Below are 14,649 nucleotides of genomic sequence, written 5' to 3' on the forward strand. Positions count from 1 at the left end.
TTGAGGTATGCTCATCTTTGGTTGTGAAGGGCTTTGTAGGAGTGGGTGACATCTTTTGTGTACAGGGAGCCAGTGGAGTTTACTTAGGTTGGGGGTGATGTGGTTCCTTCTGGAGAGGTGCAGGATGAGTCTAGCCACTGAGTTCTGTATGATTTGCAGACTCTTCATGAGATTTGATGTGATACAAAGCGTTGCCTTAGTCCTGGCGTCTGGTAACAAGGGCTTGTTACATGGACCATCTGGTGGAAACCAGGAGCCACTTTAAGAACTTGCATAGCATGCGGAGGTTGAAAAAGCAGGAAAAGGAGATTGGGCTGATCTGGCTCTTTATGGTGAGTTTGTTGTTCAGGAGAATGTCGAGGTTTCAGGCTTGGACCGTGGTGGTGGGTGATCATGACTTCAGTTTTGTCTGCGCCGAGTCTAAGGCAGTTGTCTTACACCCAGGTGGTGATGCTGGTCATGCAGAGTTAGAAGTTGGACTTCGCAGTGGAGGGGTCTTTGGATAGCAAGAAGATGAGTTAGGTGTTGCTGGCGTATGAGATGATGTTGAGTCCTTGGTTCCTGAAGATATTGGCCAAGGTGGTCATGTAGGCTTTGAAGAGTGTGTGGCTGAGGGATAAGCCTTGAGGGACTCCGCAGATGATTTTCTTGAGTTTAGATAAGAAGAGAGGTAGGATTACTCTTTGGGTTCTGTCAGATAGGAAGGTTACAATCCATTTGAGGGTGTCGTCTTGGATGCAGATCTGGTGGAGCATCTTGATTAGGGTGTGGTGGGAGACGGTGTTGAAAGCTGCTGAGAGGTCAAAAAAGATGAGGGCAGCCAATTCTCATTGGTCCAGGAGGGTTCTGATGTCTGTGGTGGCTATGAGGGTGGTCACAGTGCTGTGGTTAGAGCAGAAGGCTGTTTGAGTAATGTTTAGAAGATTGGTGTTCTCTAGGTATCCCGTGAGGTGCTGTTTGATAGCTTTTCGAGGACTTTGGCAGGAAATGGGAGTAGGTTGATCAGTAGGTAGGTTTTGAGCTTGCTGGGGTGGCAGAGGGTTTCTTGAGGAGCGGTTTGATTCCGGCATGTTTCCAGTCATCCGGGTAGGTAGCTGAAGTGATGGATGTGTTGAATATGGTGGTGAGTTTGATAGTGATGTTGTTGATTCTGGAGCTGAACTTGTGGTGAGGGTAGGGGTCCGAAGGAGATCCTGAGTGTACGGAGCGCATGATGTCAGGGTGTTTTGGGTGGTGAGCTGGTACCATATGGTGATCTTGTGGCTGCTGGGGGTGCCTGTGGTGTTGAGTAGGCTGAGGGTGTCAGCGGTGGCAGGTTGGGGTGTGAAGTTTCTGTAGATAGTGGATATCTTATCATGGAAGTAGTCGGCGAGGACATCGCAGAGGTCTTGGGAGGGGGTGATGCTGTTTTACAATGCTGAGGAATTGGAGAATTCCTTGATGATGCTGAATAATTCCTTGCTGAGGTTGGAGCTGACTTGGATGTGGTTGGCTAAGATGTTCATTTTGGTGTCTTTCAGGAGTCTGTGGTGCTGGTTGAGTGAGTTCCTGTAGGCAGTTTGGTCAGTGGGCTCCTTGGTGGTGCACCATCCCCTTTCCAGTTGTTTGCAATTGCGTTTTGAGGCCCTTAGCTCTGGTGCGTACCAGCTACCTTGTTTGGCGCATCTGTTGGATATGTGAGTTTTGCGGGGGCGACTCTATGGGCGTAATTGGAGATCCAGGAGGTGAAGTTTTTGACAGCCTGCTGGAAGTCCAAGGAGTGGTTGGGTGGGGGGAGGAGTGAGGGCATAAGTCCATTGCCTTTAGGATATTATTTTCCAACTGTGGTGAGAGATGCTAGTTGGTCTGGTGGCTCAGCTTGGGGCCGGGGTGTAAGTGAAGTGGATGATGATGTGGTTTGACCAGGTGAGCTCAGAGGTGAGGCTGCATTTGATTCTGTTGCTGGCTGTGAAGATGGGGTCTAGGAGTGTCCTGCGATGTGCTTTGGGTTGATGACTATCTGATTTAGGCCGATGTAGTTCATGCTTTCTGTTCATTAGGTTGGTGGAATTGGCATCATTGGGGTCATTAAGTTGGAAATTGAGGTGTCCAAGGAAAATGTAGTGTTTGTGTTGATGGCTTGGGTAGCGATGAAATTGGGGATGGTGTCACAGGAACTGCAGGGGGTGGTCCTGGGGATCTGTAAGCAAGGATGTCTTTGATGGTGTTTATGTCATCTATCTGAGCTGGAAATGGAGGTGTTCAGTGGGAGTTAAGCAGTTGCCGGTCATGGTAGAGCTGTGGATAGATTCTTTGTGGATGATGATGATTCCATCTCCGTGTTTGTTGATGTGGTCACTGTGAACGATCTCGTAGCTGGTGGGCATTGCAGCGGCAATGTTGGGTGCAGAGTTGGCGTTGATCCAGGTTACTGAGAGGAGGAGATGTCTGGAGTAAGAGCGTTGCGGGTGTCCCATATATCAGTTGCATGCTTGCAGAGGGATCGAATGTTGAGAAGGCATGGGAGTTGGCAGGGGAGGTCGTAGCTGGAGTGGTTGCGGAGGTAGGGTGCACTGCTGTGATTGTGTTGCAGGAGAAGAAGCAGTGGCGAAAAGTGAAGGGTCCTGATGTGGAGTGAGGAGAGGTGTGGCAGCAGTTCTTCCTATGGGGTCTGTAGTCCAGGGTGGGGAGTTTGGGCCGGGAGTAGCTGTGGATGGAGGGAGAGCCGGGGTTCCTGTTGCTGAGCACTGTCCAGGTGCGGACAGTCACAGACAGGCTTGCCTTTGGCACACCTACTGGTTGGGAACTTATTGCAGTCTGCTGATGATTGTTTCTGGCTGGCCTTCGCTACTGATGATGTTGGTACTGCTGCTGATCCTTCCGGGGATTTATTTCAACCGGCTAGCAGGAGTATCTTCTACCACGTTACTTGAGAAGTATACTCTAGCAACTCTTCAATTCCAAGGCAGACTCACTTACAGCTTTCAGTCTATGTTTTCTCATTCTTTATTTGATGAGTAGAGATTCAGAAACGGAATATGCTGAAGCAGAGGTGAAGAATTTTATTTTGGACAACTGAAATTGGTATAAAGTCTGCTTTCAGATTTTCTCTTGAAACAAAGGATCCTGGTTCTGTGACCATAGTTTTCAATCTTGTGTCTTTTTTGCATCCCTTGTGCCAAAAAGCCATCACTGTGGGCTCCCTAAGAGTAGGGTTTAATGTTTTCACATTAAGATCAGTCTATCGGAAGGCAGCACTTCCTCAAAAATAGAAGCTTTCTTCCCACTTACCTACGTTTTATGAATCCAGATCTTACGACTAACTCAGCCTAAGTAGGAAACCTGAGGCATCACTGACGCTGCATCGTGGATCTACCATATTTAATGCTAAGTCCATCATCACAAACAGAAATAACATTGTAAAAGAGTGCCTTTGTGTTGATAGCACAACACCTCTGGAACTAGTGTGATGTTCAGAATATGCTTTAAAACATAGTTCATAAGGAGGATAAAAATCTTCATAATTTTGTCTGATCGTAGAGGTCAATGTAGGAACAGTCAGATCACACATAGAGTATGAAAATTATGTACTGTCCATTCAAAGGTGCAACAAAAGGACCTCCTTAATGAATATGAATTAGGCAGGTGGCTATTTACAACCCCTGCGGCAGACTGCAGACCTATATCCATGACTTTCCATTCTCAATAGAGAATTGTTTGTTTCTTGGAGCAGATCATGTTCCTTAAAGGAAGAGGTGTACTTTAAAAATAAAAGGTTTCCTTTTAGAAAGACATTGGAGGGAGCAGGCAGTTGTACCCTGGACCACTTGCTATCCCCCCCCCAAGGCCACAGAACACTATTCTCAGAGGGGATGCTGTCCCCAGCGAATGCTGTCCCTTGGGTACATCTTCCCTGCTGAGAATGTTACCACCTTGTTTGAAGTGTTGGTAACTTTGCAGTGGCTTGTCCCTCAATTACATAACAAAACGTTGACACGTTATTGTGAATCGCAATTAGCAGGGGACATCATTTGAGGGCCCCTCCTAACTGAGGTTTGTGATCAATTGCAGAAAATGTTTTGAGAGCAAGAAAAGCCTTTCAAACTTGCATAAGGGGGTTAGTACATAGTCATACATCGTTTTGTGGTTACAAACTCTGTGACTTTGTGAATCACAGGGTCGGCGACCGCAAAATGGTTTAGACTATCTGTTCCTCAGGTTTATCCTATTCTGGGGCAAAAGTGCAGCCACAGTCACTTCACTTATCTCAGCATCACAGGCCTCATCTTTACACAAGAAACTGAAGCAGTACACAGAGACATGCAAAATCATTTAAACATGCGCACTGGCATACTGACCAGAGGTGGCTCCTCTGCTAAGGTGGAGGAGCGTCGCCTCACTGCTCTTTGAGCTGTGTAAAAAGGAAAAATGAAATGATAATAACACTATGTTATTATCATTTTATTTTTCCATTGGCAAGCATGTTCATGGGGTGGAGCGTGTCTTGGCTGTCATCACAGCCAGCAGGGGAGGAGTGGTTGGGGCACCTAAGTGCGTATGACGGTTTGGTCGGCCGTCTTGGGCCGGCCAAACCGTCATGCGCACTTTGTGTGTTCTTCAACGGCTGTATTGTAACTTTTTTATTTATTTCTCTATCTCCCCTTGCCTCTGCCGCACCCGTACTACTCGGTGGCAGCCACCACTCAAACTAACACTAAACAGCAATAGAGAGGAAAGCAGAAGATTGGCTTTCACAGACTCTCATACCTGTCAAATCATGCACGTTTGAAAATGGCAGCGAATAGGTGGTTGAGAATGCTTTATATGCTTTGTTTGAGTTGGTGCATGCAGAAAATGTGGTGGAACCATGTCGGTGATAGATTCTCATGTCCATTGTCTGTGTAGTTTGAATATCTCTGATGATAACTGTGATTGTGATTCTTGTCTGTAGATGCACCAACTCAAACAAAGCATATAAAGCATTCTCAACCACCTATTCGCTGCCATTTTCAAACGGATCACTGACATAATATCGATGTCAAAAATATAGAACTACAAAAATATCGAGTAAAAATATAGAATACAAAAATATCGAATCCCTATCTCCAAACAGGTAAGTACAAAAAAATCGAATCAAAAAAATCTTTGTAAAAAATATAGATAGTCAAAATATCGAATTTTTTAAATATCTTAAAAGTAATTTAAAATTAATATAATAATAAATATAATTAACTTAATCATACTTAAAATACTTAAAATTATTAAAATTAATAAATAATTAATGTAACTTAAAACAAAAAAAACAAAAAAAGTTTAATACACACACACATATATATATATATATATATATAAATAAAATACATATATATATATATATATATATATATATATATATATATATATATATATATATATCTCCAAAGTGACCCTTCGTTCAGGGCGCTCTGCAGCCGGTGCTCGCCAAAGGGACCGGGTCCAGGTCAAAATGATATCAGAAGGTAACCGTGGAGGTGACCGAACTCGCAGGTTACGTCAAGCTGAATCGCGACTCATCATTAAATTTAAAACTAAACAGCCGGCTGGCATCAATAATGATGAAGAACTTTATGTTCATTTGGAATAAGCGACCCCAGAAAACTCTGAACTGTAATCAATATGAGATGGGTACTACACCATCACTCAATCAATACTGATAAAATGATAGCAGGATGCGGGGTACTAACCCTGATTACAATGAATGACATTGGATATTGAACATTATGATACTCAAATAAGAAGTGCATTTGTCTTTCTGTTTTGTGTAAAAAAATGTGGACATTTTGTGAAACTACATATCCCACAATGCCACTTAATGGCAGAGGTGGGTATATAAGTAGAAATTAAGGAAGGACTTACCAACCGTGATCAGAGCCTTGGTGGCTGAAACGCGTTGGTGGGGGAGAGCTTGCTATTAAAATAAGCAACAAGCCATTTGGTGTGCCGTATCCTTTGTTTGAAATATATATATATATATAAACATAATATTAACAAAAAATATACAATATTTTTACCATAGGATAGCGAGAGGGTTAAATTTACTATTCCCACTCCAGAGAGTGCAACAGTAGAGAAAGCATTGGATACCGTAGGATAGCGAGAGGGTTAAATTTACTATTCCCACTCCAGAGAGTGCAAAAGTAGGGAAAGCGCTGGATAGCGTAGGGGTAAAAATTACTATTCCCACTCCATGTGAGTGCAACAGTAGGGAAAGCGTTGGATAGCGTAGGGGTAAAAATTACTATTCTCACTCCAGAGAGTGCAACAGTAGGGAAAGCGCTGGATAGCGTAGGGGTAAAAATTACTATTCCCACTCCAATGAGTGCAACAGTAGGGAAAGCGTTGGATAGCGTAGGGGTAAAAATTACTATTCCAACTCCAGAGGGTGCAACAGTAGGGGAAGTAAATACTTCATACATGAATAAAAATAAATTAAATATTAATACCAATTACAAATATTTTAAAATATTTAACAATTTTATACAATATATGTGTTGTTGTGAAAGGTACTCAAAGAAGGAATAATAGTTTTAAAAAAATGCGATTTCAACTTTTTATTGCAGCTGTGTTGCAAATCACTGCAATAAATATAAGGATTTTCAACATTTTCCGTCCAAGTTTTAATTATTAATATATCTGAAGGATTACTGTTTTACCTACTGCAATATTAATGAAACACCTCTGGAAAATAATCATGCCACCACTTACCTGAAAGAAAGTGTTGATCTCTTTCCCATTGACTGTGAAGTTCATGAGGCCAGTTGCCAGATCTACAAGGCAGCCAATTACCAGGTCTTCATTGCTTATGCGGGCTTGCCCAGTGTTGTTACTAAACTCCCCTCCCCAGACCATGTAGCAATTGCTGCGTTTAATGCTGTGGGTAGAAAGAGATACAATGATTAGGCTGAAGCCACTGGCAGTACTCGGTGACATTCATCGTAATATCAGAGGTTGCTAATGGTTATCTATAAAGTTAAGTGTTGCCTTTATATCAAAAATAACTTTGCCAGAAAAGTTGAGTAATGGTTATCAGTATAAAGTGACAACGCTTCAGGAGAACATGTTTCTGAATGAACCTTCTGCTTATAATGTAATGTGGAAAGCTTTAGGATGTATGAAAATACACATTAATTATACATAAAACCTTTTTTTGCAGTTTTATATAGCGCAAACCTTACCTGAAGGTATTGGAGCGCTTTACATGAGCACCAATTACATTACAGACAGTCACATTGTTTTATTTTTTTTTACACCAGAAGATTGAGCGACTTGCCCAGAATCACAGGATATTGAGCCGACTCTGAGACTCAAATCTGGTTCTCTAGTTTCAAAATCGGTAGCTCTAGCCGTTACGCCACATCCCCTCCAAACTTATTTTGTTGCTTTTTAAAAGCACTTCTAAAACCATGAAATCTTCGTAGTACTGGATAAGCAATAGGAAGGGGAGCGGAGACTACAGGCAGAAGTGGCAAAGTCATTCAAGTCCATAAGCTTTGTAGGTCTTAAGAAGGGAAGAGCCTACATAGTGCAGAGATTTAATAGCATGCCATTTGTACCTCAATAGGGAACACTGTGAGAAGTATTGGGAAACATCCATTAGTTTCCCTTAATTCTCATTGCCTGATTTTGAACAGTGTTCTAGTGCCAATCCTTAGGGAGCGCCAGCAAAAAATGTTGCACCTCAGCCACACATATCCAGGAGTGGAATATGTAGGAAAGTGGGGTATTATGTAGAAAAGTGCGGTAAGCTTCACTATGTAATACCTTCATGTTACCCCAAGTAGGTCCTTTGGGTTCACACTAATAAATCCCTAGCTCAGTCCTGGTACTGTATCACAGAGCAGTTAGGATTTACTAGAGGTACATGTTTTAAGCATTTCAGAGTACCAACATGGAAAATAAGCAATTGACATAACTTGAAAGAAATCCGACACTAATTTATATAAATTGAGCAGATTTTTATATAATTTAGACAATGACACTAAGACAATCGGATAACTATAACCGGAGGTATGGATTTTAAAAGGAAAAATTAATCAGTGCATTTAACTATTGTAAAAGGATAACATTGGGGGTCAATGGAAAAACACACTAGTGGCACTTGGTCACTTGCAGGTCAAGTCCAGTGAAAGCCACTGGGGGTAAGGTGATGTGGATCCTAGGACCAGGCTCTGACAGTCAGCTGAATTTTATCTGGCTCAAGGGCCTGGGTGCAGATTGTCCTGGCTGTCCCTGGTGCTAAAACGGGAGCCTAGGGTGCTGGTTTTGCAGCTTGGACGGTGCTGTTTAGGAATGGGATGCAGAATCTCAACATCGGGGACACTGAGGAGGCAGGTTAAAGATGCTGCAGGATTCCCTCGAGGCACAACGTCGAATAAAGGTAGTGGTAGCCCAACTTTCAACCAACAGGCCTTGGTAGCAGCAAACACAGCTTTTAGTTACTTCAATCAATCAATCAATCAAAGACATTTATAGAGCGCACTACTTACCCGTAGGGTCTCAAGGCGCTAAGGGGGGGGGGGGGGCGTTACTGCTCGAACAGCCAGGTCTTGAGCTTCTTCCTGAAGGAGAGGTGGTCTTGGGTCAGGCGCAGGTCGGCCGGGAGGGAGTTCCAGGTCTTGGCGGCCAGGCAGGAGAAGGACCTTCCTCCAGTGGTCGCTCTACGGATGCGTGGGACGGCGGCGAGGGCGTGGCTGGCAGAGCGGAGGTGGCGTTTGGGAGCGTAGAAGTTGATCCGGTTGTTGAGGTAGCTCGGGCCTTGATCGTGTAGGGCTTTGTGTGCCTGGGTGAGGAGACGGAAGGTGATTCTTTTGTTGACGGGGAGCCAGTGCAGCTCTCTCAGGTGTCCGGAGATGTGGCTGTTTCGTGGGATTTCGAGGATGAGTCTGGCTGAAGTGTTCTGGATCCGCTGGAGTCTCTTCTGGAGCTTGGCAGTGGTTCCGGCGTAGAGGGCGTTGCCATAGTCCAGTCGGCTGGTGACGAGGGCCTGGGTGACGGTCTTCCTGGTCTCCGTGGGGATCCACCAGAAGATCTTCCGTAGCATGCGCAGGATGTTGAAGCACGACGAGGAGACGGCGTTGACTTGTCTGGTCATGGAGAGGGAGGTTTGGGTGCGGTGCCCAGGGCGGGGGCCACCAGGAGTCGTCCCAGGCGGAGGGCGAGGAGCCCAGAATGAGAACCTCCGTCTTGTCTGAGTTCAGTTTCAGGCGGCTGGTCGTCATCCACTCGGCTACCTCTTTCATCCCTTCGTGCAGGTTGGCTCTGGCGGTGGCGGGGTCGTTGGTCAGGGAGAGGATCAGCTGGGTGTCGTCGGCGTAGGAGATTATGTTGAGGTTGTGCTGGCGTGCGATGGCCGCGAGGGGGCTCATGTAGACGTTGAAGAGGGTAGGGCTCAGCGAGGATCCTTGAGGGACGCCGCAGATGACTTCGGTGGCCTCTGACTTGTACGGTGGTAGGCGGACTCTTTGTGTTCTTCCGTCGAGGAAGGAGACGATCCATTCCAGTGCCTTCTCCTGGATTCCGACGTTGCTGAGGCGCTGCACTAGGGTGCGGTGGCAGACCGTGTCGAAGGCCGCGGAGAGGTCTAGGAGGACTTCAACGCCCTGGAGGCTGGGGGGTAAAATGTCGCTGCCTGAAACTTGCTGGAGTTCATGACTTCATTTCCAACAATGTATTAGACCTTTTACTTTTGGGGGATCCCTCGACTGGCCAGTGATTCTTTGGTTCCGGGAGTGCGATTTACCAGGGGGTTGCAGGGGAACAGTACCTCTAGTGCAAGGGAGTTCTGCAGTTGCCATTGACTTACAGAGAGGTTCGTCTTTCCTTTGGAAACGATCTCTGGTCCAGGACGAGTCGTGCAGTTGCAGGGTAGTTGGCACAGGTACAGATTATCGCACATTTCTTTGTGAAGGCCATGAAGTTGCTTGCAGAGGTCTCTTCTTTGCACTTAGCTGCAATTCAAGCAGATCTGAGGTTCTGGTGCCAGGGGTGCCCCTAAATCCTAGATTTCGAGGTGTTAGTAGTGTAGGTGCAAGTAGCCAAAGGGCTGCTAGCCCCAGAAGCTGATTCGGCCCAAGGTGACCACACCCGGAGGGGGGGGGGGGGTATCGGGGGGGGGGGTGTTAATCTTCTGGAGGTGCACGCCTCCTAACTACAAATGGGTGCAAATGTGCGTAGGGGCAGTGGGTTGGCTGTTTTCTCATTTGGGAGGCAGCCTGGTTGCATATAGGAGGCGGTGGAAGCTTTGAAGTTCATGGCCTTGATGTCCCACTTCACTAGCCACCTGTCAGAGAGGGAGATGGCACCTCCCTTCCAGGAAGGCATTTTCTGACTTCTGGGAGAGTTCACACCTCCCAGCAGGGGGTCAGATTCCTGTCCCCGTGGCAGCAGCTGCAGGCTGTCAGACAGGGCATAGGAAAGACAGGGGCAACCAGGTGGTAACCTCTAAGGTAGTCAACCGGGTGCATGAGAAGCATGTCAGGTTTCATGAGATGAGTTGTTTGATACCAAACATGACAATTTCAGTGGGACCTTAATGGAACTGGCAACCTTGTGGTGCCCAGGTACTAGCCCATGTTAGCCTATGGCACCCTGAACACTTATGGTAGCCCTTAATGAACACATGCTACTGAAGGGTCATATAAGTTTGCACGTTTGCACTTATATGTCCACACCTTTAATATAATCCACCTTACCTCCTGGGCTCAGGAGGCCTACCTTAGGGGTGACTGGCACATATTAAAAATAGTGCTGTGACTGCCACTCGTGGAAAGGGCAAAGTCGAGCTTGAGCACTCTGCACTGCCCATGCAGTCTGCAATGGCAGGGCTGCTGTCATCTGTTTACTTGGGTCACTAAAGGTGGCACAATCAGTGCTTCAGGCCCTGATGACTCATTTAACTCCCATGCTCTGTGTGCCAATGATACCACTTACAAGGGACTTATAAGGGGGTTAAAGTCCTTGCCAATTGCGGTTACCAACTCACATGTATCATATTTTAGGGAAAGAGCACTGGTACTGGGGCCTGGATTGCAGGCTTCTGTGCACTTTCAGAGGCATAACCATCACCACTGGGGGAAAAGGTGTGGGGGTGACCATGTACAAAGGGCACTTCCCTAAAGAATAAAGTAGTACCTCTGAATCCCATTTTGCATCATTATATATATATATATATATATATATATATATATATATATATATATATATATCCAATATACACACACACACAAGCAAGCACAAACACACAAAGAGAGTTAAATAGGTGTCATAATTGACAGTAGTTTAATGGTTGCTTCTTACTTATATCCAAGAGCGATGGGGAGCAAAAAGTAAAGGATGGAGACAGGGTAGCTAACTGCTCCCTCGCTGGGATTTTCACAGGTTTCGACAGGACAGAGGGCCCGCTGTCAAAACCTTTTTCACCTTTACTACAGTGCTAGTAATGGACAAATGAGACAATGTCACAGTTGTCCTGTGATCTGTACTCATTTTCAAATAGACCACACAACCCTCCTTAATCGATAGAAAAATTAGGGTAAATTAGGGCTGTAGCAGTTCACAGATGTCTCCTTTTCTGTTTGCAAATGAAAAGAGATGAGAGGGGCAGCTGTTACCTGGCATAGCCCTCCTTTAATGGCATAAAAATGATACCAAAAACAATTTTTGCGCAGATAGGGTTTGCAAGAAATTTGGGTGCGATGGCTTCCCTTATGTAAAAAAGTGACCCAAGGTACTGGCAGGGGACTGGGTCAATCAGAAAATGTCTGCCATTGAAATGTTTTCTCAAGAAACCTAGGGGCTTCATTTATGAAAAGTGACGCATAGCTGTGTGAAAAGAGCGATGCGTCACTTTTCATTGCACCATCCTTGTGACATGCCGGATGCGTCATATTTACAGTACGACTCATCATATCGCAAGGAGTTACAGATACATCAGTATTTCTGAGGTAACTGTAAGCGCAAAAATGACGCATTGCTGAAGTGTGTCACAAAAGTGAGGCAACTTCAACAATGGGTCTTTTCACATGGGCAAGTCCCATTTCAAATGTGCCTGCGTCAGTCTTACGTCTGCTGTGAGGACGGCGTAAGAAATTGAGGCATTTGCATCCTGAAAGTGGCACAGTGAAATCTCATAGATCTCACTGTGTCACTTCCACGAGGCTTACTTGCATCGGAACGCCCTCCCTGCATACATTATACCTGGCACAGATATAATGTGACACAGGGGTTTACAAACTGACGCATCTACCTAGATGCATCACTTTTTAAATATGACCAACATGGTGCATTTTTTAGGCTGCTGGTGCGCAAAAGTAATGCAGGGGCTCATAAATAAGCCCCATATAGTCATATGAGCAAAAAATACAGGTACGCACATGTGAATTTAAAAGTTGGGCAAATTTCACTAGAGTAATTAAAAATTCGACGTAGCCTAAGAAAAATGATGGTGAAGGAGGCCTATGACGGCCCAAGGCTGTACCTCTGCCTTTATCTCATTGCCAACATGACAGAGAGACAGCTAAAAGCTGTCATGCTTCTCCATCACACTCAATTTTATGAACTGTGAAGGAGGGCCATGACAGTTCACAGCTGCCCAGGCACCCTTTTTGCAAATGTAGTGGCTTTCACAAATAATGATGACAGGTCAAACACATTTTTTTGCACAAGAGTTTTTCAAGTGAGAAGTTTTGCAGATTTTCATCTCCTTCAACCCCTAGTTTTTGAAGCATTTTCAAAAAAATTTTGATATAAAACAGAACAACAAACATTGACAACTAAGTGAATTTCACAAAGTTGCCTGGAGGTTTCTCAAAAACCACTTCATGGGGTGGTTTGAGCAAGTAGTTCACTTTTGAAAGCTCTACCTTTTTTAAGTATGTAATGTATGAAAATAGAGCATTACACGTGAGCTTAATTCTGTGCTCTTAAAGAACTCACTTTACTTAATAGTGATTTACCTGTTGAAGATGTTTCCCTTGTCATCCCCCATGGTGATGGTCGCAGTGCGGACTTTATTGAGCTCGAAGTTCAGATCGAAGAGATGGTAATCCGGAGTCACCCAGCCAACCCAGACGCCACTGGGCTCCTGGCCGGCGAAGATACGGACAGAATAGAAATACTGTAAAGGCGAGAGAGCGAGGTAGTTAAATCAGATTCCAAGTCCAAACCAGCCCATGAGCACCACACTGACCACAGATGGCATGAGCCACGTGCAGGGTGGGGCTCGCCTATACGGTAATAAGGCAGTGCCCGAAGAACTGTTCGGACAGGTCAACGTGTGACCCGTTATGTTGGCTCTATGTGGGCCTGTTTTGTGGTCTGTTTTACTGTTGATTTCCCTGAGATTAAAACTAATATTGCCTACAGCAAGCTCAAATGCATGCAGTCTTTCATACATAACAAAATACAGGTACAGCAAATCTTTACGAGTTAAAAATTGCACCAATTTGCAAACATGGAGCGTCCTTTTTGAGCCGTCTAATTCCCTAATAGGGGCTCCATTTGTTTTGGTGCCTGGGCCTATCTTCCGTCCCAATATGACCCTGGTCACGTGCTTTAATGTGGCAACAGCTATAAAATGGACGCTGCACCCAGTAAAGGTGAGACAAGACTGTACCCAAATAATGAATGTCGCAAAACTAGGACGAGTGAATGAAGGAGAGCCACAGTGAAATGGTAAAGAGCTGAATGTAACTAATGAAGGGGCGGAGAGAGGCAAAAGGGTTAGAAAGAGGTGAGGAGGGAAGAGATGAAGGAAGGTTTGGAGGAAATAAGTTGACAGCTGGAAGGGAGTTGCAGAGGAAGAGTCATTGAAAGCACAAATAAGGGACTAAGAGGTGAAAGAACCAAAAGGTAAGAAAGGAGAAATGAAAAGGCCCATGTGAATTGTGTAATCCAATTTGTGAAAATTAGGCAAATAAAATGTTATACTAGAAATGTATCATAAAGCTGTTGATTTTTTTTCTGTAGTTTACTTTTCAAGAGCATGTTAGATAGCCCACAAGCACATTCTTCACTGAATCAGAAGGTTTTATCCAAACTGCCCTAAATTTGCCCTTCAGCATGAATGCAGAGTGTCTCAGAACTTCCTGACCCTTGTACTGCCCTTCCCTTTTAGCTGCTCACCGTGGTGGTGTTCATGATGATCTCCGGGTCATCTCGGTCATCAGGAACCACGTCCTTGATCAGGCGTGGCATTGCAGGCACCACAGGCGGCGGCGTTATAAAAGTGGCCTTCTTGGCAGCTTTGAACAAGAATCTAGGAAAAGAGCACACTCAGTCAGGAAGACGCAGAATCAAAATGGTACATCCTCATCAGTCAGAGGTAGACCGTCCCTACTGTTATGTAAGCTGGAGTTGGAAAAGTAAATTTTACATTTCTAATGTCAGCGCGCCATCTACTGCAAGTCGATGTAATGACTTGCATAATAGGGGCTTTGTGTGGTAACAACGCAGTTGTTTTAACGACCACGTTGTGATAAATGACTAGCGTTGTAACAAGCCAAATTCCCCATTAACAGCACTGGAGAGCTATCACTATTACACACTGTGTTGACTGAGCCTACTCTCTTAAAACCTACTGTGTGGAGCTATGCCCCATTGTCCATTTAGCCCTGTGTCGAAATAACGAAAGTC

General features: G+C 44.9%; 1 protein-coding gene across 11 annotated transcripts in view; it reads right to left on the reverse strand.

Moving 5' to 3' along the window:
* The window catches only part of RYR1 (ryanodine receptor 1), a 1,215,008-nt gene that overhangs the window by 819,266 nt on the left and 381,093 nt on the right, over positions 1–14,649 (reverse strand). For all 11 annotated transcript variants that reach the window (XM_086938669.1, XM_086938668.1, XM_086938662.1 and 8 more), the window contains 3 exons: positions 14,140–14,272; positions 12,972–13,132; positions 6,724–6,889 (listed from right to left, as the gene is read on the reverse strand). In XM_086938669.1, the coding sequence (XP_086794795.1) occupies positions 6,724–6,889; positions 12,972–13,132; positions 14,140–14,272 (460 nt within the window). The remainder of the gene's footprint in view (positions 1–6,723; positions 6,890–12,971; positions 13,133–14,139; positions 14,273–14,649) is intronic.

Source organism: Lissotriton vulgaris, chromosome 9 (genome assembly GCF_964263255.1).
Source record: "Lissotriton vulgaris chromosome 9, aLisVul1.2, whole genome shotgun sequence".
In the NCBI taxonomy this organism is placed as follows: domain Eukaryota; kingdom Metazoa; phylum Chordata; class Amphibia; order Caudata; family Salamandridae; genus Lissotriton; species Lissotriton vulgaris.